General features: G+C 39.6%; 2 protein-coding genes across 5 annotated transcripts in view; both read right to left on the bottom strand.

The window, feature by feature from the left end:
• Positions 1-17,604, bottom strand: part of LOC308565002 (glycerophosphodiester phosphodiesterase domain-containing protein 4-like) — a gene marked incomplete at both ends in the record, with an annotated part of 55,443 nt that extends 37,839 nt beyond the window's left edge. Inside the window, 4 exons of the mRNA XM_081153759.1 lie at positions 403-462; positions 2,847-2,940; positions 10,791-10,894; positions 17,419-17,604. Of these exons, the coding sequence (XP_081009885.1) occupies positions 403-462; positions 2,847-2,940; positions 10,791-10,894; positions 17,419-17,604 (444 nt within the window). The remainder of the gene's footprint in view (positions 1-402; positions 463-2,846; positions 2,941-10,790; positions 10,895-17,418) is intronic.
• A 5,791-nt stretch (positions 17,605-23,395) lies between these two features.
• Positions 23,396-24,811, bottom strand: part of PAK1 (p21 (RAC1) activated kinase 1) — a 118,808-nt gene continuing 117,392 nt past the window's right edge. For all 4 annotated transcript variants that reach the window (XM_081154771.1, XM_081154772.1, XM_081154770.1 and 1 more), the window contains exon 15: positions 23,396-24,748. In XM_081154771.1, the coding sequence (XP_081010897.1) occupies positions 24,662-24,748 (87 nt within the window). In that variant the 3' untranslated portion in view covers positions 23,396-24,661. The remainder of the gene's footprint in view (positions 24,749-24,811) is intronic.

The raw sequence follows: 24,811 nt of genomic DNA, 5'->3' as shown, positions 1-24,811 counted from the left end.
GTGCAGGCTTCCAGCAATAGGGGAGGGGGAAAGTCTTATGAAGTTGGAGTCTGAATTATTACAATGAACTGAATTTTTAATGACTGGCATGAGAATGTTCTTGTCACTATATAGGACTAGGAAAGTAATGGAGCTTGTCTAAGATTTTATTGGGATGGGAAGAGCAGAGTCACAGAGTGAGTTTAGTAAGGAGTGGTGAGAAAAAATAAAGTTTGGGTTCAGATCATTCAGGATATCAGTTACATCTGTTAGAAATTTAATGATTCCAGTTTAAAAAGAGTAAGCAGATCTCTTCTTTCTAAGGGGAGCAATGAAGAAAGAAAGGCTCTGTACTTAACACTGAGTGCCCAGGGGCACATTCAGTCCTGGTCTAAGATTCCTGTGAAGATTCAGATGTCCTACCTTATGACTCCAGTGCAGATATAGTTCATACCCTTCCCAAAGCAACAAAAATCCAAGTATCTGAAAAAACAAAGAAGAAAAAGGAGGTTATTTTGAAGTCACCAAGTTGTGGCCCACAGCACTGTTCTGTATTCAAATACTTTTCACTACATTCACGTCTTGTTTTACCTGGGCTCTTCATCCTCTGGGAGCTTGCCATGCTGTTTCTCTGCCTGAAAAGCTCCCCTTCCCCATGCCATTGACCTTCCAAATCCAGTTCACAGGTCACCTCCTATTCGTAACTCTTACCAGCACCCCCAGGAACAATTATTATTTTCTCTGAAATTTCACAGCAAAGCCCCACGCTGATATCCTTCCTGAATTCCTACCAGTTTCTTTTCCCTGCATGAACCTTATTCCTGGTATTACTTAGACCCACTTGTAAGAGAACAGATGTCAGAGGACAGCACTTCCCAGGGTCATTTAAAAGCTCTTTCTTGAGGAACCAGTGTCGTTATTACAACTGTTCACCACTGTTGTTAACACTAGTGTTTAGTCAATAAATCTTAGATTTCAATGTAAATCTAGCCAGTCACCATGCCAGTGTAGAGAAAGAAAACTGAAAACTGGAGTCCTCAGATGCTAAGGATGTTACTAAGAGTTGGAATATATATGGCCCTTACCTTTTTATAAAAATAATTTTATGTATATGATTTCATTTCTTCTTTACCTAGCCCTATGAAATACCATTGTATTAAATATTATCAATCTCATCTCTAACAGAAGAAACTGAGTCTCAGGAAAGTTATATAACTTGACCAAAGTTACAAAGTAACCCAAATATAGAGCTAGAAATAGAACCTGAGGCTCCCTCTTTGTTCACTGTATCCACTGTATGTATCCAATAAAGATAGGGTAGAGTACGGTTTATTAAAATCTACTCATTATTCAACTGTAGAACACATTCCACCTTAGAAGCTAACTGCAGCATTTCACGTTTATTGTGTATGAAAGCAGTACAATTCAGTGGCCAGAGTCTGGTCCAGACCACATAATTCAGCTGCATTTTCCCCCTCATAAAGAAACGTGTCTAACCGGTCTCTCCGCCTATAGTCACCCTACACACCACAACTACCAGGATGATTTTCCTACAATAGATATCTAACTTATGTCAAGTGTCTTAGACTACTTTCCAGGCCTTGCAAAATCTGTCAGAAGCCTATCGTTTCAGCCATGTTCCCTATTATTCTTCATCATGCCTTTCATGCTAACAGAACTGGCCTTTCCCCACTATATTGTCACACCCCATATTTTTCTATCTTGTCAACTTTGTTATGATGTTCCTTCAGCCTAGAATGTTCTCCTCCACCCCATATGCTCACATCCAAATCCAACATCCCTTCAAGATTCCACTCCAGGGCCGACTCTTCCAAGAAGCCTTACTTACTCCTCTTGGCAGATGTCACCTCTTCCTGCTCAGAATCCACACATCTTTATTTAAGTCTCTTTAATGAAAATTATAATGTTTTTCTTGTGTTAATTATTTTTTTCTATGATTGAAGTGTCCTACTATATTCTAAACTCATTGAATTAAGGGACTATTGTAACTTTTAATCTCATACATATCTCTTTGAAATGCCCTGCATAAAAACAGAAACTGCTTATGTGTTTTTTCTTTCTGTATACTCAGTACTTATCACTCATAATGATTAATACATTTTATTGAAAAAAAATTATTGTATTGCAAATGGCACCTGATTTGAGGGTTGGGTTTTTCTGTATCAGACAGGAAATCAGTAGGGGCAAAAAATAGCGATGTAAATGTATATGTCCTGTGTATACATGGGCACTAAAAAACTCTAAGTACCTAAATGTTGTCTTCCCATAAGCTTTCCATTTCCACAGACCTTCCTCTTGCCTGGACTGAGTTTCTCCCCCTATAGAACAGTACTATGTAACAGAGACAGGGTGGCTACTGCCAAAAGACTTTTGTTAAAATTTAATTTGCACCTGAACTAGCTGACTAGCATTTGCACATTATGACAGGTTTAAAAAATTAGCTAATTTGTAAGGCTCAAAAAGACTGATTCTCAGGAGATGGGAAATAAAATGGGTTAGTTCAATATGTAAAGGTACTGCTAATGTGAAGCTGTGTGGGTGCCTAAAATAACAATATTGAGTGAACCATAAAATAGGCTTATGAAACAGGGGTAGAAAAAGGATGTTCTACACCCTTTCAAAGGGTCAAAGTGATAAGATGTATCCTCTAATAGCACAAGTCCATCTTTCTCCATTGATCCCTTGTGCCTAAAATTCAAGCAGTTGATATAAACCCCAACTCTACTTAGACAAGAGTGATCTTAGGTTCCGAGGGCTCCCGGCACCACTGGGCACCATACCATAGACAGGAGCACCTCATGAGGCTGCTCAGGAAGGGAGTAGGAGAAATGGGGAACATTACTCACCAACAGCAACGAAGTGTAGGCAACCAGGATTCCAAATAAACTCAGGAAAACACGGGACCAGAAGTACCAGGTTCCTGTAACTACATAAAGAGCCCTGCAAAAACGTATTTCAATCCTTAAAATATAGCAGAAAGTAGTAGAGTCTGTGTCAAGGATGGGGGACAAGACTGGACTAGATGAGGCATAAGAAAACAAAGAGATAAGATGAGAAGCATTTTGGGAACATCTATGAAGAGCTTTGGGGATATTTAATTAAGCATTTTAACTTTTAACTTTGTACCATGGGCAATGGGATACCTTAATGTCGGTCTGTATAAGTGGTGTAATTTTTTAATATTATTTATTGAACAGACTGTCTTTACCCCACTGTATGTCCTTGCCTCCTTTGTCAAATATTAATTCACTATAAAGGCATGGGCTTCTTTTTGGGCTCTCTATTCTGTTTCATTGATTTAGTATAGTTCTATTGATGTAGTATAGTTTGATATCAGGTAGCCTGATTTGTCCAGCTTCATTGTTCTTTCTCAGGATTGTTGTGGCTGTTCAGGGTCTTTTGTGGTTCCATATAAATTTTTGAAATATTTGCTCTAGTTCTGTGAAATATGCCATTGATATCTTGATTGGAATTGTGTTGAATCTATAGATTGCTCTGGATATTATGGATATTTTAATGATGTTAATTCTTCCTACTATGAACACGGTATATGCTTCCACTTATTTGTATCTTCTTTAATTTCTTTCTTCAATGTCATATAATTTTCTGAGTAGAGATCCTTTATTTCCTTGGTTAAATTTATTCTGAGGTATTTTTTTGAAGCAATTGTAAATGAGACTGTTTTCTTAGTTTCCCTTTTTGATAGTTTGTTATTGGTATATAAAAATGCAACTGGCCCGGCCAGGCGTGGCTCAGGGGTTGAGCATCGACCTAGGATCCAGGCGATCGGGGTTCGATTCCCAGTCAGGGCACATGCCCAGGTTGGGGGCTCCATCCCCAATGACTCTCTCATCATTGGTGTTTCTATCTCTCTCTCCCTCTGCTGCCCTCTCTCTGAAATCAATAAAGATATATAAAAAAAAATTTAAAAAAAAGCGCAACTGATTTCTGGATATTTATTTTGTATTCTGCTACTTTTCTGAATTCATTTATCAGTTCTAGCCATTTTTTGATGGAATCGTTAGGGTTCTCTATATACAGTATCATGTCATCTACAAATAATGACAGTTTTACTTCTTCCTTTCTAATTTAGATGCCTTTTATTTCTTTTTCTTGTCTGACTGCTGTGGCCAGGACTTCCAGTACTATGTTGAACAAAATGGATATCCCTATCTTGTTCCTAATCTTAAGGAGAATGCTTGTAGATTTTGCCCGTTGAGTATGATACTGGCTGTGGACTTGTCATATATGGCCTTTATTACACTGAGATATGTTCCCTCTACTCCCACTTTTCCGAGTTTTTATCATAAATGGGTACTGAATTTTGTTGAATGCTTTTTCTGCATCTATTGATATGCTCATGTGGTTTTTTATCCTTCATTTTGTATATGTGATGTACCACATGTATTGATTTGCAGATATTGTATCAGCCTTGCATCCCTGGAATAAATCCCACTTGATCATGATGCATGATCTTTTTAAGTTTGCTAGTATTTTGTTGAGAATTGTAGTATCTATGTTCATCAGGGATACTGGCCTATAATTTTTTCTTGTGGTGTCTTTGTCAGGTTTTGGAATTAGAACAATGCTGGCCTCATATATTGAAGTTGGGAGTTTTCCCTCTTGAATTTTTTGGAATATGTGTTAGTTCTTTGAGAGTTTGCTGAAATTCACCTGTGAAGACATCCAGTCCAGGACTTTTGTTTGTTGGAAGTTTTTTTTATTACTGCTTCAAATTCCTTACTTGTAATCTGTCCATTCACATTCTCTGATTCTTCCTGATTGAGTTTTGGAAGACTGTATGTTTCTAAGAATGTATCCACTTCTTCCAGATCAGGGGTGGGAAACGTCCAGCCCGTGGACCATATACAGCCCACGAAATCATTTGGTCTGGCTCTGCCAAGGCAACCACAGGCAGGACTCAAAATTCAATAAATATAGGAGCTTTCCTCATAGTGACATAAATTTATATTAAGTGAATCATAATAATAACGTAAATTTTGAGGGTCAAGCAAGGAATGTCCATTATGGGATAGATGGGACACATACGAGTACATGAAAGGACAGACACATATGCTTCTCGTCGGCTGCCTGTATTGCGGTGACTCAGAGGACAGTTAGTGCCAGGCAGGCTGGGAGTGTACACGTTGCAAAAGTGTTAACACACTGTGGCAAAACTACAGTGATCCAGTGATGATGAGACAAGATGCAATGAGATGATTTCTTCAGACATTGATGACCTTGCTTCCAATGATGGACGACAATGTTGTCAACATCTTTGTCAACACAGATGATAACTCCAATCCAACCTTTACCCACATATCCACGATCAACAATCCTCGCAAAAACTGAATCTGAGATGAAGATTAAGAAAATTATGGTACACAAAAAAGACCTCAAGAGTCAATGATATGAACATTGGATATGTTCCAAATCCAAGATGCAGGATTAGAACAGCAATCAAAGCAAAATAATCGCATCACTGGAGAAACACACACTGGTTAGCAAAACTTAAGTGGTGTGACATCCTACAAATGGTGACTACAAAGAAAAGTTGATGCAGAGTGTCGATCTTCCCAAGAGAAATGGACAAATGATTATTTTTTTGTTGAAGTCAAAGGTAAACCTGTATGCTTAGTTTGTGGTGATGCGTTAGCAATAATGAAAAAAGCGAATTAGAGCATCATTACAGCTCAAAACATGCTAAACTCAATGAATTGGGAGGCCAACTGCATCTGGATAAAAATCAATGCTCTTCAGCGGAGTTTGGAATTACAAGCCTCTTTCACGAGGCCTCGTTGTGACAGAGACATTATTCAGAGAAGTTAGGTAGTAAGTGAGCTAATCACAAAGAAGCTGAGGCCTCATGTAGAGGGGAAGTTTGTGGAAGAGTGCATGGTGGCTGCTGGGAGTTGCTAGCACCAAAGTAAAATTGTTTCAGAATGTTAGTCTCGGAGAACGGTCTCAGATCGAATTACTGATTTAGCACAAGATATTGAAAAAAACTGAAGGATTTTCAAATTTTTTCTCTGGCTTGTGCTGAGACAATGGACATAACAAATACTACCCAACTGACCATTTTTGTTCATGGAATAACTGTAGAGTTCAACACACGAGAGGCACTGCTGTGACTGGAAGCCATTCATGGCACTACAAGAGGTGAGAACTTATTTTATCAATGAAAAAACTCCAGCTAACATTTGAAAAGTAAGTGGTGTTACTATAGATGGAGGTCCAGCCACGGTTGGCTGGCAAAAAGGGTTAACTGCATTTGTCAAGAAAGAACTGAATTGTCGCAGTCTTGATCCAAGTGATTTAGTTATGCCACTGCATCATACACCAAGAAAGCCTCTGTGCACAGTCGTTGCAGCTCAACAATATGATGTCAACAGTAGTGTCATGCATAAGTTTTTTCAAAAGCAGAGGATTTAACAGCCACCAGTTTAAGGAGTTACTGAACGACTTTGACTCTGAGTACGGTAATCTTGTTTACCACTGTGAAATGTGGTGACAGAGTCACAGGAACAGGCTCACAAGGTTTTACGAATTGCAGGATGAAGTCAAGCAGGTTCATGGAGATGAAAGGAAAACCTGTCAGGGAACTCAATGACATTACCAAGTACCTCTCAGAGCTAAACATCAAGCTGCAGGCCCCACCAGTTTCTTAGCTCTCTGCTTTCAAACGTGAAATCATTTGAAGCTAAATTAAAGCTGTGGAAAGTATAACTGGAAAGGAATAACACAGTGCATTTCCCCACTCTGGAAGGACAAAAGCCTTCTATGACATTTAATATATTGGTGAATGTGTGAAACTAATTGAGGCATTTAATGAAAGATTCAAGGACATGTAAACAAAAGGAACATCTTTGCTACCCATTCAATGTGGAACCTATGTGCCTGATAGCCTACAACACAAAACCATTCGGCTGCAAAGCGATGATGAGATGAAAGCTAGGTACAGCAACCTTCCGCTGAGTTCCACAAATGTTACATAAGCAATAATGAATTTCCCACTTTGAGGAGACATGTACTGAAATATGCATCTGTGTTCGGAACAACTTACTGCTGCGAGAGGTTCTTTCCAAAACCTACCATCACAAGGAGTCAACTGCGCTCTATACTGACCAACGCAAACCTGGAAAAGCAACTTCGAGTAGCAGCATCATCAATACCAGCTAACACCACAAACCTCACCAAAGAAAAACAGTTCCAGCCATCACATTAGGGGTGAGTTAATTAAATGTTTAACCAAATATAGCAGGCTAATTTTTAAGTTGATCATTTTGTATGGCCCTCAAATGTTATAAATAGCCAAATGGCCCTTGGCATAAAAACGGTTCCCCACCCATTCTAGATTGTCCAACTTGTTGGCATATAGTTGTTCATAATACTTTCTTACAATCCTTTGTATTTCTTTGGTGTCAGTTGTTATTTCTTCTCTTTCGTTTCTGTTTATTTATGTGGGTCTTTTCTCTTTTTTCCTTGATGAGTCTGATTAAAGGTTTGTCAAACTTGTTGACCTTTTCAAAGAACCAGCTCTTGGTTTCATTGATCTTTTGTATCATTTTTTAGACTCTATTTCATTTATTTCTGCTCTGATCTTTATTATTTCCTTCCTTCTATGCACTTTGGACTTTATTCTTTTTCAAGTTCCTTTAAGTGTAAAGTTAGATTGTTTATTTGAGCTTTTTCTTGTTTCTTGAAATAGGTCTGTAATGCTATGAATTCCCCCTTAGGACTGCTTTCATTGTGCGTCATAGACATTGAGTTGTTGTGTTCTCATTTCATTTGCTTCAAAATATCCCTTTATTTCTTCCTGGATCTCACTGCTAACCCATTCATAATTTAGTACCATGTTATAGCCTCCATGTCTTCGTGTTTTTCATTTTTCTTGTGTTTGATTTCTAGTTTCATACCATTGTGGTCAGAGAAGATGTTTGATATGATTTCAATCTTCATAAATTTAATGAGACTTGTTTTGTGTCCTAACCTGTGGTCTATCCTAGAAAACATTCCATGTGCACTTGAAAAGAATGTATATTCTGCTGCTCTGGAGTGAAAAGCTCTGAAGATATCTATTAAATCCATCTGATCTGGTTTGTCATTTAAGGCCACTGTTTCCTTGTTGACTTTCTGTCTGTAAGATCTACCTACTGATGTCCATGGTGTGTTAAAATCCCCTAATATGACTGTATTACTGTCAATCTCTCCCTTTATGTCCATCAAGATTTGCTTTACAAATTTAGGTGCTCCAATGTTGGGTGTATAAATATTTACAATGGTTAAATCCTCTTGTTGGATTGCTCCCTTTATCATTATGTAGTGTCCTTCTTTGTCTCTTACTATAGCCTTGGTATAAAGTCTGTTTTGTCGGATATAAGTATTGCTACCCCAGCTTTTTTTCCCACCTTCCATTTTCATGAAATATCTTTTTCCATCCCTTTACTTTTAGTCTGTGTGTATCTTTCACTCTGAGGTGAGTCTCTTGTAAACTGCATATATATATGGGTCTTCTTTTCTTATCCATTCAGCTACCCCATGTCTTTTTATTGCAGCATTTAAGACATTTACATTTAAAGTAATTATTGACAGGCACATACTCTTTGCCATTTTATTCTTTTAACTATGTTCCTCTGGTTCCTTCTCCTCCTCCTCCGCCTCCCTCCTTCCCTTCCCCTCCCCCTCCGAGGCTCCTCCTCCCGCTTCACCTTAAAGCAAGCCCTTTAGCATTTCTTATAATGCTGGTTTGGTGGGAACAAATTCCTTTAGCTAGGAATGATGCCGACAAGTGACTGTCACTATGTGTACACAAACACACGTGCACACGCGCATGCACACACACGCATACACACAATGTAATATTATTCATCCACAAAAAAGAAAATTCTGCCAGTTGCAACTATGTGGATGGAACCTGAGGGCATTATACTAAGTGAAATAGGTCAGATAGAGACACACAAATACTGTATGATCTCACTTCGATGTAGATCCTAAGAAAACCAAACTCTGGTTACAAGAGACAGACAAAGGCTGGGTAATAGACAAAATGGGTAGGGAAAATCGAAAAAAAAAGGTACGTTTCCAGTTATTTATTTTATAACATTTATTTTATAAGTCATGGGGATGTAAGTATAGCATGGTGGTTATAGTTATTAATATATTATATATTTGAAAGTTGCTAAGAGAGAAGATCTTATAATTTCTCATCACAAGAAAAAATTGTAACTATGTGTGATGATAGATGTTAACTACATTTATTGTGGTGATCATTTTACAAAATATATGCAAATACCAAGTCATTATGTTGTATACCTGAAACTAATATAATATCATATTTCAATTATATCCTAATGAAGTTTTTTTTAACTGGGGGGAAATTTTATAAATATAAATAAATAAATTTTTATTTCAAGTGCTGTCAAATAATTTAGAACTCATCCACAAATAAAGATTACATATTAACTGATAAGAATGCTTACTAAAGATTTACTAAAAATAAATTGGCAAAGGAACTAAAAAGGAAATAAATTAGTTAAATAACCTAGTTTTGAAACTTAATGATGAAATTAAAATTTTAACAAATTCTGTCTTAAAAATTAATTTTAAAATTTCAAAATTAGAATAGTTCATTTTGTCAATGGCAGCTTAAAATGGATACCCTCATATACCTCTGTTGTGAACAGAAATTGCTACAACCTTTTGAGAAAGTACTTTGGCAACAGGCATAATGAATCTTACAAGTTTTTCGTCTTCTTAACTCAATACCACAACTTTGGAGGAAACTATTCTAAGAACACTAGTCAGAACAGAATGATTTCTCTGCACCCTTATTTTATGAAAACAAGGAAATTGGAAACACTCATAATGCCTAACAATAAAGGGTGGTTAAGTAAGGGTATTATAGCATCTTCATGTCATGAAATATTTTGAAACAATTTTAAGAGCTATTCATTAAGAGTTTTAATAATTAACCAAAATGTTTATACTTATGCTAGGTGAAAAGGAAAAACAAAATTATATATATGGTATGAGCATAATAATATAAAATAAGCATAGAAAAAAAAGGCAGGGAATGAAACCAAAAAGTGACTGTCACTATGGAATGCTACTAAGCTAATTTTATACTTTCTGATTTTCTCCATTTTTTACATTTAAAATAAACCATATTTTGCTTCTGTAAAGGGAAAAATAAACTGTATTCCATTAAAAAGCCTCATACTCAAATATACGCCTTTTCCCCCTAAATACCAAAAATGGGTAAGATTTGCAACAGCCAGAGAAACTGGAAGAGCTGGGCACAGTCCAGGAGTAGGAATTTGACCATGAAAGGGTGCTGATAAGGAACACCTATTTCTGATACAGAGTCCTAGAAAGTCTCCTAAGGACAGAGAAAGAGGCAGAGGATGGAAGTGAGACAGAGACATCAGGGTTCATGGACAGAGACGACGAATACCAATTGATATAGGCATCAGTAACCCAGACAAGGCAACTGAGGAACATGGTATCAGTCAGGGAGTCATCAGAATAAAAGAAATGCAAACACTGAAATAACAGAGAAACTTTCCACTGAACCAGATTTGGTCTAAATGTGAATGAGCACAGGTGGACGGGAAATACAACAGGCGAGGGTGCTCAGCATCCTTACCCTGCCTCAGGGCCAGGCCTCTCATCCAACAGGTGTGGAAAGCACAATTTTACCCACCTTCCCTCTTTTCAACCTGAGGTAGGATCCAGGTGGCTATTAGACCAAAAAGCCCTTTCACAAATGAAAATAAAAAAGTGAAACTCACCAGTCAAAGCGATTGTATTCATTTGAGGCTGCTATCCACACGAACAGCAAAAGCACAGACACGAAAAATGCAATAACCAGAAATAGGAAATATAACAACTCTGTCTGGGAAGAGAAAAATGGAAGTAGAATTTAACTCCATTTATCCATATTATCTCAGCAATATCTGTATACGCTTTCCAAAGCTCTGTATAGTTACAGGGCCATGCATTACTCTCACAGGCTGCAGTGAACACTGTATTCTTTTAAACCCTATGGAATCTCGTACAAGCCTATTATAACATTTATTACACTGAACTGCAATTATGTGTTTATGTTTGTATCTGTTGTGACAGTTTCTACTCTGAGGAAATGGAACTTCTGTTACACATCTCTGTATTGCTAATATGTAGCATAGTTCCTTAAATGCAGCTGGCTCTCAGAAGTTATCTGATGAATTCATCCACCTCTCCATCCACCAAATGTTTGTTTGATAACTCATTCACTGAATAACTCATTAATTCATTGTTCATCAGTTCATTTAGTCATTTATCGACCAATATTTGGGGGGGAATGTGAGAGGGTTAGTGAATAAACCTGTTTTTGAGTATTTTGTGGCAGTACAATGCTAGACACTTCACGGGCTACATTCATTTATTTTTCAATATAAATTTTATAAGTATTGTTATCCTCATTTTGCATCAGAAAGAACTAAAGCTCAGACAGGTAAACTAACTGACTCAAGGTGACACAGACAAGAAGTGACAGGATACTGCCTAGATTGGATCTGTGAGCACAAAGCATGATAGAGGATGTCATTGCAGAGGAGGTGTTCAAACTAAGCCTTGAAAGCAACCTCCTATACTGAAAATCAAGTCACAAACCAGCCATGCCAGGGGTTGCCAAACCCTTCTGGAGAACATTAGGTTTTGGTTGTTGAGCTATAATCCTAACACCTCTATCACAGAAGAAATCCATCTCTTAGGGACAATGCTCTTACTGTTAAAAATGGACGGAATAGCATCTTGGTGCTTTCCAAACACACCCAGTCCAAGCAGAGGGAACTGCAAGCTGTGAAGTGCAGAAAGCTTCAAACATGGTGCTCAAGGCCAGTAATAAACAGCATCTGACACTGGCCTACACCAGAGGCCATCTAAAAGACTGGGAGTCCTAGCAGATATACCTAATACATAGAAACAAATCCAAACAGGCAGCCAAAATGGGGAGACAAAAAATCAAGCCCCAAGTACAAGAACAAAAGAATTCTCCAGAAGAAGAGCCAAATGAAATGGAAATAAGCAATCTATCAGATATAGAGTTCAGAATACTAATCATAAGGATGCTCAACAGCATGAGAAAAGAAATGGAAACTATGAAGGAAATTAAAGATGACATAGTAGAAATAAAAAAAACTTTGGAAGGAATGAACAGCAGATTAGGGTAAGCTGAGAATCAGATCAGTGAATTAGAAGACATAGTAGAAAAAAATAACTCAATCGGAGAACCAAAAAGAAAAAAACAATTAAAAAACAGGAGGACAGTCTCAGGGAGCTGTGGGACAACATGAAACAACAATATTCACATCATAGGAACACCAGAAGAGGTCAAAAGTAAGCAAGGGTTAGAGAAACTGTTTGAAGAAATAATGGCAGAAAACTTCCTTAACCTGGTGAAGGAAAGTCACACAAGTTCAGGAGGCACAGAGAGTCCCAAGCAAAAAGAACCAAAGTGGCCCACACCCAGGCACATCATAATTAAAATGCCAAAAATTCAAGACAAAGAGAATCTTAAAGACGGCAAGAGAAAAGCAAGCTGTTACCAACAAAGGAGCTCCCACAAGGCTGTCAGCTTATTTCTCATCAGACACTCCACAGGCCAGAAGGGAATGGCATGAAGCATTTGAGGTAATGAAAAGCAAGGATCTGAAACCAAGACTACTCTATACAGCAAGGTTACCATTCAAAATAGATGGTGGAATAAAGAGCTTCCCAGACAAGAAAAAGCTGAATGAGTTTATCACCAACCAACCAGCATTGCAAGAAATGTTAAAGGGACTGCTGTAATAAGAAGTTAAAATAGAGGAAAGAGAAACATAGGCATAAAGAAATAAAATGGCGCCTGGCCAGCATCACTCAGCGGTTAAGCATCGACCTATAAGCCAGGAGATCATGGTTCGATTCCCAGTGAGGGCACATGCCGAGGTTGTGGGCTCGATCCTCAGTAGGGGGCATGCAGGAGGCAGCCAATCAATGACTCTCTCATCACTGATGTTTCTATCTCTCTCTCCGTCTCCCTTCTGCTCTCTGAAATCAATAGACATATTTTTTAAAAATATTTTAAAAAAGAAATAAAATAGCAATAGATAAGTACCTATCAATAATAACCTTAAATATAAATGGATTAAGTGCTCCAATCAAAACATAGGGTAGCTGAGTGGATAAGAAAACATGAACCAAATATATGCTATATACAAGGGTCCCACCTCAGAACAAGACTCATACAAGCTAGGGAAAAAAAACAAAACTTCTGGAGGACTTTAAAGGAGAGATCGACAGCAATAATATAGTCATACTAGGGGACTTTAACACCCCACTGACTTTACTGGATAGATCCTCCAGACAAAAAAAATCAACAAGAAAACGGGGACTCTAAACGACACACTAGATCAGATGGATTTAATTGACATCTACAGAACATTTCACCCCAAAGCTCCAGAGTATACATTCTCCTCAAGGGCACAAGAGACATTCTCAAAGATAGGCCACATACTAGGACACAAAACAAGTCTCTACAAGTTCAAGACGACTGAAATCATATCAAGCATCTTCTCACTTACACCATGGAATAATATGCAGCTGTGAAAAAAAGGTTCCCTTACCCTTTGAGACAGCATGGTGGGACCTGGAGAGTATTTTGCTAAGTGAAATAAGCCAGTCAGAGAAAGACAAGTATCACATGATCTTACTCATATGTGGAATATAATGAAAAAATAAACTGATGAACAAAACAGATCTAGAGACACAGAAGCATGGAAGAGACTGACAACTCTCAGAAGGAAGGCTGGGGAGAGGGGAGAGGTGGAGAACCACCTAACAATTTATATGCATATATGCATAATCCACAATAGTGTGGTGAAGACCTGGAGGGACGGGGGGTGCAGGGTGGAGGTTATCGGGGGGGGGGGGAAAGGAAACATTGGTAATATTTTCAACAAAAAAGATAAATTTTTTTTAAATGGATGCAATCATCCTTACCCTGCCTAAATCATAAGGTGATTGTGAAGAATAAATAAATAAAATGGAAAACACAGCAATGGTATTCCACAAAGACGAAACATAACAGGTATCACGGCACTAAACTGCCACTTCTGAACACAGGAAGATGGAGAGCACAGGCTTTGACTCAGGTCTTATTCTCTACACAAAACTTGGGTGGATTTTTAAAAACACGTATCAGATGTCCCTCCCCTGCTCACAACGCTGCCAGAGCTTCGTATTACACTACAGGATCATCCAACCTGCCTGCCACAGCCCACAAGGTCCTACATGATCAACCCTGCCCCACCCTTGACCTTATCCCAGTCTACACACTGAATCCATTGCTGAATTCCAGCCACACTGGCCCTCTCTCTGTTTCTGGAACATAGCCAAATTTGTTCCCACCACAAGAGCTTTGCACTTCCTGGTTCTTCTGCCTGGAATACTTCTGCCCCAGATGCACATATGGCTGGCTCTACCTTTTCATTTAGGAAACAGCTCACATAACCCTTGTTCAAAGAGGTCTTCTCTAACCACTCTCCCATCTGTTTCTAACACATTTTTCTTTTTATTACTTTCAAAACTCTTACCACCATCTGAAATCATCTTTCTTTATTGTTAATTACCTAAGTCATCTCACTAGAATGTTAGGTGTAGGGGGACCAGAGGCCTTACCTGTACTAATCACTGTGACACATAGTAAGTGCTCAATAATACTGTTTTAGTTGATTGCATCCATTTTCGTATTTTGAGTCTTATTGTTGCCATTATTGTTCAAAACTTTCAGTCTCCCGACTATTCACAGGATAAAATTCAAATATTTTAGGATGGCATAGAAAAGTTTCATAAATATTCCTTTCCAACTCCACCACTTACCATTTATAAACTTACATGTCATTAAATTCAATACTGAAAATTTGTTTTTCCCTAAACACACCACTGTGCTTCTCTATCTCTGGGCTTATGACCACCGTATACCTCCTATTCAGAATCGCCTGCACAATCATTTATAGCCATGGAAGGTCACTTACAAAGGCAAGGACTCCAAGACATTAATAAAAATAGCTAATATTTATTGAGTGCAAGTTGTGTGCCAACCCCAATTCTAAGTGTCTGCACATATTATCTCTTCTATCCTCACAAGCAGCCCTATTGGTGGGTACTATTGGTATCATCTCCTTTATTCTATTGAGGAATATAAAGCACCACAATGTTAATTAACCTGCCCAAGTTTCCACAGTGGTAAAACTCTAATTTGGTGATAGTCAGTGGTGAAGCCATAAATTGAATCCAGGCAGTCTTTCCCAGACCCTAGATCTTAGCTCTTACATTCTATGCTATACTCCTCCCCCTGAGCAGAAATGGGGCCATGAGAATTACCTACTTCAATTCACATAAGCAGCCCAAGGGCAGAGTTGGAATTAGGACCCAAACATACTCCCCGGGCCCTGGTCCAGGGATTTTCCAACTATACCACACTGTCTTAAATGTCATCATTCCCATGAAGCCTCCCTTTATCTTTCCCTCTATGTTCTTCTTTAAAGCTTTCATGTGACTTACAACCTCATGCCCACAAAATAAGTATCTGCTGAATCAATTCACTCTTCTCTATCTTTTCCATCACTACTCTAATCTAGGTAACTATCTCTTACTTTGAATACTGCCACTGGGGTGAGGCTGGGCCCCATGCTACCGGTCAGCCTTACCAGTCTTCTTCAGGGAAAATCAGGCATTAGCCTGACCCATAATAGAGCACCTTTTTTCCCACTGGCTGTTTTTTTTTCTCATAAGCATAGCTCCTTTGAATGCATATATATCTCCCTGCATTAGTTTTGTTCCTTCCAATGCATCCTCCACATGATCAAATCATTCCAAAACATAGCTCAGGTAGCATCTCTAGCTTAGAATCTTTTGGGGCTGTTTATTCCTTACAGGCAGATGTTGAATTCTAAAAACCACATGTCTGTCCCATCTCTCATTCTGACTTCATTTCCCATCACTTCTCCATTTAAATCCCCTGCTCCACCTAAAATAAACCTCACACCAATGCCCTTTTACTCCTCCACCAATGCTATTTCTTTTTCCATCCTCTATTCTTTACCTATATAATTCTTAATCAACTTTCCATTTCTAAATAAAGTTATTTTCAACCCCTCCTTTGACACATGGGTGCATGCATGTGAGCACGGGCACGGGCGCACACACACACACACACACTCACAATGATAGCACTTCTCTCACTATATTGAGATAGTTTGTGCACTTGTCTTTTCCTTCAGTACACTATGAATTCCTTGAGAATGGGAACCATGCCTGAGGAACTTCTGTTATCCTCAATCACTAGCATAGAAGCCAGATATTTGGGCAGAAAAAATACAGGGGACAGAACACTCCTGCCTAATCCAGGGAAGCCTCCCATTTCTACCACTTTCTTCGTGCTCCCCATCTCAGGCATAAAGTTAGTTATCCAACTGGTCAGAATTTCAGACCCTAGCTGGACCAAGTTTGCAAGTAAGTGAAAGTACATTATATGGTCATCCTCTTCTCATTTCGGTATGCCCATCATTTCATCTTTTACATCATTTAGCCTACCAGAGGGCCCCAACATATAGCTTAGAGCAAGAAAGAGGCCCTCAATGAGGCCAGGCTACATGGCCACCACTCAGCTTTACCAGGGTTCTTCTTTAGGGAAAGTCAGGCATTAGCCTGACCAACAATAAAAGAGCACCTTGCCCTGGCCAGTGTGGCTCATTTGGTTGAGCGTTACCCCATGCACCAAAAGGTCGCTGGTTCGATTCCCGATCAGGGCACATGCCCAGGTTGCAGGCTCGATCCCCCGTCGGAGTGCATGCAGGAGGCAGCCAATCAATGTTTCTCTCCCCCATCACTGTTTTCCCCTCTCTCTCCTCCTCTCCCTTCCCACATCTCTCTCTCAAAAACAAATAAAAATAAAAAACATTAAAAAATAATAAAATAAATAAAAGAGCACCTTGTCTCCCACTTGCTGGTTTTTCTCATAAGCAGAGCTCCTTAGGGAAACTCACAATGAAAAGAAAATTAAATATTCAGGCATTCCTGTAATCCTTTGACAAAAACATCTAAATGTACTTAAACTTCTCTTTTTCTTCAAGCTTCACTGAGTGAGTAGAAGCAAAAGTGAGTGAATAAATGAGTGATATAAAAAAGGAAGTAAGGAAAATGAGAGGTTAAGAATGAAAGTGAAAGAAGCAAGCGTATGTTTCAGTAAGGTAAACTGGTTCCAGGATTGCAGCAGACCTTAGAGCCCAAGCATGCCCAGTTCTGGAGACTAATGAGCCCTCATGGCGGCAGGGGACAGCCCATGTTTCCCACATCTCAGGAAGTGTGGTCCAGCTCCTTCCCATCTCTCTGTACCAAAGAGCGGCAGCAGAATCCACGTCTAGATTTTTTCTCCAGCTTGGTTTTCCACCGGCAGCTGTAGCAGCCAGTAAGGTAGGTGATATAGCACTCGTGGCTGAAGATGCGTATAATCCATGGCTTATGCTTTTTCTTTCTTCTCTTCTGGCTCTTTACTTCAATCTTGTTGACCTTCTTAAGCATGGTATACCCTTTTGCTGGAATGACAAAACATGAGGATCTAGTTTCTCCTTTAAATGTTTCCTACCCCACTATTCTATAGAAAATTCCATAAAAAATAAATGAAATTTTTAAAAATTTTATAATCTAAGATAATGCACTGGATTCATTGCAGAAGATTAGAGCTTCATCCCACTTTTCCCAATAACTTACACCTTTATTGCAGTCATTGTACCATTTAGTTTTCTCACCTCTAAAATGGACCATATTCTCTGTAGTAGCCAACTAACAGATGGCAAAAGCATCACATTAGATAATATATATGAATGTTTTTAAACCGTTACATACTCTTGGGATAACTTGAGAACTTAGAGGCATGGGTCAAGTATATGAAAAATACAATCCTTGACTAAGTGACTCACACACACACAGTTTCCTGTCCCTTCCCTTTCTCTCCTCTCCCATATGGAATTGGTGAGGGTAGGTCTCTATCAAGAATGATGGAATATTCAAAATAGCAATGGCTGAAATAAACTCATACAAGTCAGAATCAAAAAACAATGTGCTTAAGAAATGAACAGAGGACCTGAATAGACATTTTACAATTGTAAAAGTAAAATGTATGACAGCAAGAGTTTAAAGCCCTGGAGCAGGGAAATGCTCCTAGAGGTGTGGGAATCATGTTTAAATTTAGGAGGCATTACTTTGTGTTGTAATGAAATATAATTTAATATTTCATATACCTTATATGTGATATTTATCAGTGTTGCATTACCAGGATAATGCCATGTATCAATCAAAGACAAAACCTCAGTAACATATAAAAATAAGCATCTACTGTTCACACATCTGAGCGAAACAGTTATCTGTTCTGCTGATGTAGATTGGCCTCAGCTAGGATGACTAGGGTGACCTAGTGTTGCTCCATGTGTCACAACCAGACTGGCCTAAGCATATTCTCATGGAGATAGAAAGTGTTCAAGAAAGCAAGTTCCCATATGCAAGCCCATTTACAGCCTCTGCTTCAAGGGATGTTGTGAAGTCAAAGGCAAAAGCAGAGCTAGTCAACTCACGGTAGGAGAGCACTAAAAAGTTACATGGCAAAGGGTATAAACACAAAAGGTATAACTAAAGGAAGGATGAGAATTGGGGCCGTACCTCAATATACTACCAGCAGACTAAAAAACCTTGAGGGAAAAAGTATTAGTAGAGACGGAGAGCCATTTCTTATGATTTTTTTAAAAAGAATTTTCAATTTATAGGCACCTAATCACATAGCCTGTCTATAGAGAAAAAGACAAATCCACAATTATGGTGGGAGATCTCTCAATAAAGGATATAATGAGTAGACAAAAAAGTCTGTAAGAATATAGGAGATTCTAACAACTTGATTAACAAACTAATCTAATTAACAATTATAAAACACTGTACTCAATGACTGCAGAATATACATTCTTTTCAAGTGGAAATGGAACATTTATCAAAAATGATGATGTATTAAGCCACACAACTGGTTTTCATAAACTTCTAAAAATTGAAATCTTAAGAGGATATTTTCTACTACATTGCAATTATACAAGAAATCCATAAGAAAATGATAACTAGAAAATTCCACACTTGGAAATTAAAAACCATTATTTAAAATTTTTTTTCTTTTACAGTTTACATTCAATATTATATTAGTTTCAAGTGTACAGCATAATGCTTAAACATTTCTGTAACTTATGATGTGATCCCACCGATAATTCTAGTACCCTCCTGGCCCATACATAGTTATTACAATACTATTGACTATATTCCCTGTGCTGCACTTTACAGCCCTGGGACCATTTTGTAACTGCCAACTTGTACTTCTTAATCCCTTCACCTTTTTCATCCAGCCCCCCAACCCTCTCCCATCAGGCAACCATCAATTTGTTCTCTGTATCTATGAGTCTGTTTTGTTTGTTCATTTTCTTGTTTAGATTCCACATATAAATGAAAATATATGCTATTTGTCTTTCTGTCTGACTTACTTCACTTAGCATGATACCCTCTAGCTCCATATATTTAGCGCAAATGGTAACATCTCATTCTTTTTTATAGCCAAGTAATATTGCATTGTATTTTTAAGGTGACCCCAAAAATTGTACACATACTTTGAATGATTATAAAGTGTTTATTAACACACAGTTCATTTTCAAAATTTAAAAGAATCTACAGAAATGAATAATTTTTTTGTCAAAGCCTGCTTTCAAACTGATGACCATCCTGGTCCAAGCACTGCTAAGAACATGAAGCCATGGAATCGCAAACATCAAGAATCATTTCGATTCAGTATTTGTGTGCCCTCAATTCGTCAACTGTGGCCGGTTTTGTACCATAAACTTCATCTTTCATGTATCCCCATTAAAAAGTCTGGTGGGTAAATTTTCTTTGTTCAAAGCTTAGTCTGGCTTCACCCATTATTTCAAATTAGTAAAACCTGAAAAGGAGTGAAAATTAAGTGTTATGCAGTGTTTGCACTTCAACTGCGTTTTCAAACTTCCAGTAGCATTTTAGGATGAATTTCCTTTGTTCAAAGTTTAGTCTGGCTGAAAAGAAAGAAACACCAATTGCGCTATCAGCTATTAAAGTGTGTATACATGTTTTTGGGACACCCTGTATGTACCACATCTTTATCCAATTGACTACTGATTGCACTTGGGTTGCTTCCATATCTTGGGTATCGTAAATAATTCTGCAAAGAACATAGGGATGCATACACTTTTTAGAATTAGTGTTTTAGATTTCTTCTTTTAAATACCCTGAAGAGGGATTGCTGAATTATATGGCAGTTCTACTTTTATTTTAGGAACCTCCATACTTAAAACCATATTTTTTTAAAACCCATGGGTCAAAGGAAGATAATCACAGTGGAAATAAGAAAAAACATTGAACTAGTTGATGATGAAACTAGAATGAAACTACACGAACTTGGTGTCTATGTTGCAAATATCAAATTATCCTTTGACTGAGAGGATGGTAAACGGCTGAAATACCGAATTAAAGGCAGCATTTTAACCAGAATCATTACCACAGCCATTTCCCACATATCTACAGGTCCTTTATATTTCAGTCTACCAGCCAGGGCAGCCAAGTCCACACTGAAAATTCAATGTTTAGGGGGGAAAAATCAATGAGCACCGTTTCCCTTCCAGGCCTCTGCTCTGATTTCCAAACCCACACACCCGACAGCCTCCTGAAAGGCCCACTTGCGTCGCTCACCGGTACCGCGAATGCAGCGGGTCCAACACCGAATCCCTCACTTTCCCTCCAAGACCAAGTCCTCCCCAGGCACCTCCCATCTCAGGAAAGGGCGCCACTGTTCACCCACGCGCTTGAGTCAAAAACCAGGCTGGGCCTGTGAGGATGGAGAACTAGGAAAAGACTTGGCCTCCCGCCACACACCCCAGAAAACCGGACAGAACACGCTGAACAACTACTTTCAGACGTTGAACAACACGCGGCGTCGGGCTGTGACTGTCGAGGCGGGAGAGACAAAGGAGCCCAGCCCTTCCCGCCCGGGGACTTGCGGACAGGCCGCCCCGGGGCCAGCCCCGGGTCTGCGGGGCTTGGCGCTGCTGCCCCCACGGGCCGCGCAGGCGGAAGGGCTGCGGGTCGGCTTCCTCCCAGGAGCGCGGCGCCTCAGGGCAGCTCCAGGTCCAACCGACCCGGCGAGCTCACTGCGTCCCAGCGCCTCGGGTCTGGCGGCCAACTCGATAGTGAACGCAGCTCCCGTCTCGGGAGATGCTTCAGTGGGAAGCCCGGGGCTGGGCACTTTACTTACCGCCACTTCACAGCCCAAACCCAAATGAGGATTTCGCACTGGCGACGCCAGAGGGGTCTCTCAAGATGGAGGCCGGGCTGAAGGACCGGCAGAGGGGGCGTGGCCAGGACAAGGGGCGTGGTCAGGGATGGGGCGTGGCCATGGATGGGCGTGGCCTCAGAGGCGCCCTCAGGTTCCGGGAGGCTGACTTTAAAGCGCACCCCAACCTTAGCTTGGAACGGGCACATTTGAAGTGTGCCTTTTAGGGTGTGCTCTGTGCTTTGTTCTGTTTCGGTCCTTATAAAAATAACAAGTATAGACTTAGTTCTTGTTAATCATTCAGTTTAGACATTATTTTTTGTGGCCTTGTAATTCAGAGATTGCCTCATTTTTTTTACTATTTTTGTTGCTGTTGTGTTTTTCCTAACCTGCTTCAAACAGTGGGCCTGTTCTAGCTTTGCTTAATCTTTGGTTCCTCTGGCTATTTCTCTAGCTCTGACCTGAGGTCTGAGCTCTAAACCCTTATATCCAGCTGCCTGGGTTGTTAACCGATGGCTGAGAGCAGATAGAACCTTGTAGGGTGTGCTGGGCAGAATTCTAAGATGGCACATTGATTAAAACCTAGTAAGACCTTGAGCCAAACATCCAGCCATGCTGTGCCCAGAGCTCTGACTATAGAAACTGTGTGATAATTTGTGTTATTTTAAGCCACAATGTTTGTGGTAATTTGTTACGTAGCAATAGAAAATTAACAGGGGATAGATATGTTTGGTACCAATATAAAATTAGACAAGCAGCAACTGTCTACGAGTAGAGTTTCAGGGCTCTCTTGCCTCCATTACTCTGCAAACATTAAAAAAAAGTTATGGAAATATGCTGTTAGGCTGCCTAAGCATGAAAAATGTTCCATTATCTGAATAGATACCTAGATATCCCAGCAGTCAAGTCATCCCTATAATGCTTAAATTTAGTATTGGAAAGTTCACAGGACAGCCAGTGCTTTTGTTTAAACATCCAAATAATCAGACAACTCTAAGATTGCAGAGGGGCAATCAACTAACAATTCCTCAGGCCTCATCAGACTCCCCAGTTTACCACTGCAATCTCAAAGTGAAGATGTGCAGTCTTTGGGTTCTCATCACTCCCATACCATCATCTAACATTCCTTCTCTCTTACTCATAAGCAATCCAATTGTACTTTGTCCTTTCAGTAACTGCATGGAGGATCTCCTGTGCCTCCCCCCCGTCTGCCCCCAACAAAACAACACCGGGGTCACCAATCTTAATACACTGACCCCTTGATCTAAAAGCCATAACCACATAGCATTAGAAGAGCTGTCAGCTCACTTAGTTGCCTCCACCTGAAGGTGGGGCTGGGGAGTTAATTTTATGTGCCAACTTGATTAGGCCATGGGATGCCCAGTATCTGGTTAAACAATATTTCTAGGTGTGTTTGCAGGGTGTTTCCAGAAGAGATTAGCATTTGAATTGGTGGGCTGAGTAAAGCAGATGGCCCTTCCCGATGTGGGTGAGCATCATCCAATTAGTTACGGGTCTGAATAGAAAAAGGTGGAGGAATGTTAAGTTTGCTTGGCTGTTGAGCTGGGACACTGATCTTCTGCCCTTGGTGCTCCTGGTTCTCAGACATCAGACTTCGACTGAAATCTCCACCATTGGCTCTCCGACTGTCTGACTTTCAAACCACACCACTGGTATTTCTGGGTCTCCAACTTGTAGACACAGATCATGGGACTTCTCAGGCTCCATAATTACTTGAGCCAATCCTTTATACAACCATTTTGGCCCATTTCTCTTAGTTGTATTTAAAATAAAAGTGTTAAGAAAAGAATACACATTGAAGTATACAGGGGTAAAGGGGCATTTTAACTGCACTTAATCTCAAATGGTTTGAGAAGAAAAAAATATATATTTATTTTGTAAATGTTTTCTTAAATTTGAGATGTCAAAATAAAAAATCAGGAAATAAAGGGAAAAAGGAAAGGAAAAAAGAAAGGCATATACTCCAAGTAGAGTATTTTCATCTCCTTTTATTGAAGGAAATAAAACTTGTGCTGCAGAGGCAGTGGTGCCTCAGAGCATAACAAGGTAGCCAATGGGGCTGACATGACAAGCCACAATGCTGGCCAGGAGCCCTACCATAGTGGAAGGACCAAAACCACAGAGATAACAGGAGGTAGCAAACATCCCAAACACCCAGTGCAAGCATTTCCATTTGCAGAGAGCTTGGCCATGCATTGTAAAAACAGGGTCCCCTCATAGCTGGTAGAGGATCATCTCAAGCCACCAAATCCATCCAAAACTAACATGTAGTCTCAGATTTGGAGATCCTTCCCTTTGACCCAAAGATTCAGGCCATCAGAAGATCTCACTTAATCTTTCAGCTCCTTATCCCAAAAGGAAAAAGAGACTGAGTTCTTAAAATATCGCATAGCTATAGCTGGACAGGTGCTGATGTCCAGCCTTGTTCTAAAAGCAGCTAAATTTTTTTTCTGACTTCTCACACCGCTCTCACCCAGCATATGTCCTAGGAAACTTCTCAACGTTCTAAACAAGGACAGAATGGGGGCAGCAGCCTAGAGGATATAGGGAGTCAAAAGCTGCTACATAGATAGCCAAGACCACTTCACAAGAAATAGCATGGGGAACACTACTGGGTCAAGAAACTCCCAAACAGCTGCTAGAAGCACACACAAAGGAAAACGTGGTAGCTCTCTCTCCCGCACCAGGATCAGCTGTGCCATAGTCATAGTCCAGAAAGCTGAGCCATTTCATGTCCCTGATAGATTATCCACCACCACGGCATTCCTCAAGCTGTTCCAATTTTCAAGTACAATAGGTGTTTGGGCAGTTCAGTCACAGAAAATCAAGCACTAAAGAAACCTCAACCAATTACAAATTGATAATGTTATAAAGCCAAAAATTTATACAGCCAAAAACTGATTGGCTAGGGGGTTGCAGGAGGTGGTGTGTGAAGATTTTGCTATGTAGAAATAGGAGTTCAAAGGTTTATTCATTTAAGCCCAGATCATAAACTACCCTCACATCCACAAATTGGGAGGAAATTCCTTATTTAGATGGCCATCATCTGATTAATCAGTTGCAGTTCTCTTCATTGCTGGACACATGGTTTTTAAGGATCAAAGTCTTGAGAGCACTAGACCAGGAAATGGGAAGAGCAAGGCAAGGAAGAGAGAGTATCAGGGGTTGGAATTTCTGGAATTAGCATTAATTTCACGGAAGGCTTGGCACAATGAGGCTGGGGTGAGCGTGGTTTTAGTGATTGTTCTTGGTTGCCTCCTTTGCTGCAGCGATCAGTGGAGTGAGGCTGGAGAGGGGCTTGGCAATCTTCAGGAACTGATGCTAGAAAAGAAAAAAAGAACAAAAGACACATGACTATTTACCATTCTCCCTCAGCAACCATTA

Source organism: Miniopterus schreibersii (genome assembly GCF_964146895.1).
Source record: "Miniopterus schreibersii genome assembly, chromosome: 12".
NCBI lineage: Eukaryota > Metazoa > Chordata > Mammalia > Chiroptera > Miniopteridae > Miniopterus > Miniopterus schreibersii.
This window is presented reverse-complemented; position numbering and strand designations above follow the sequence as displayed.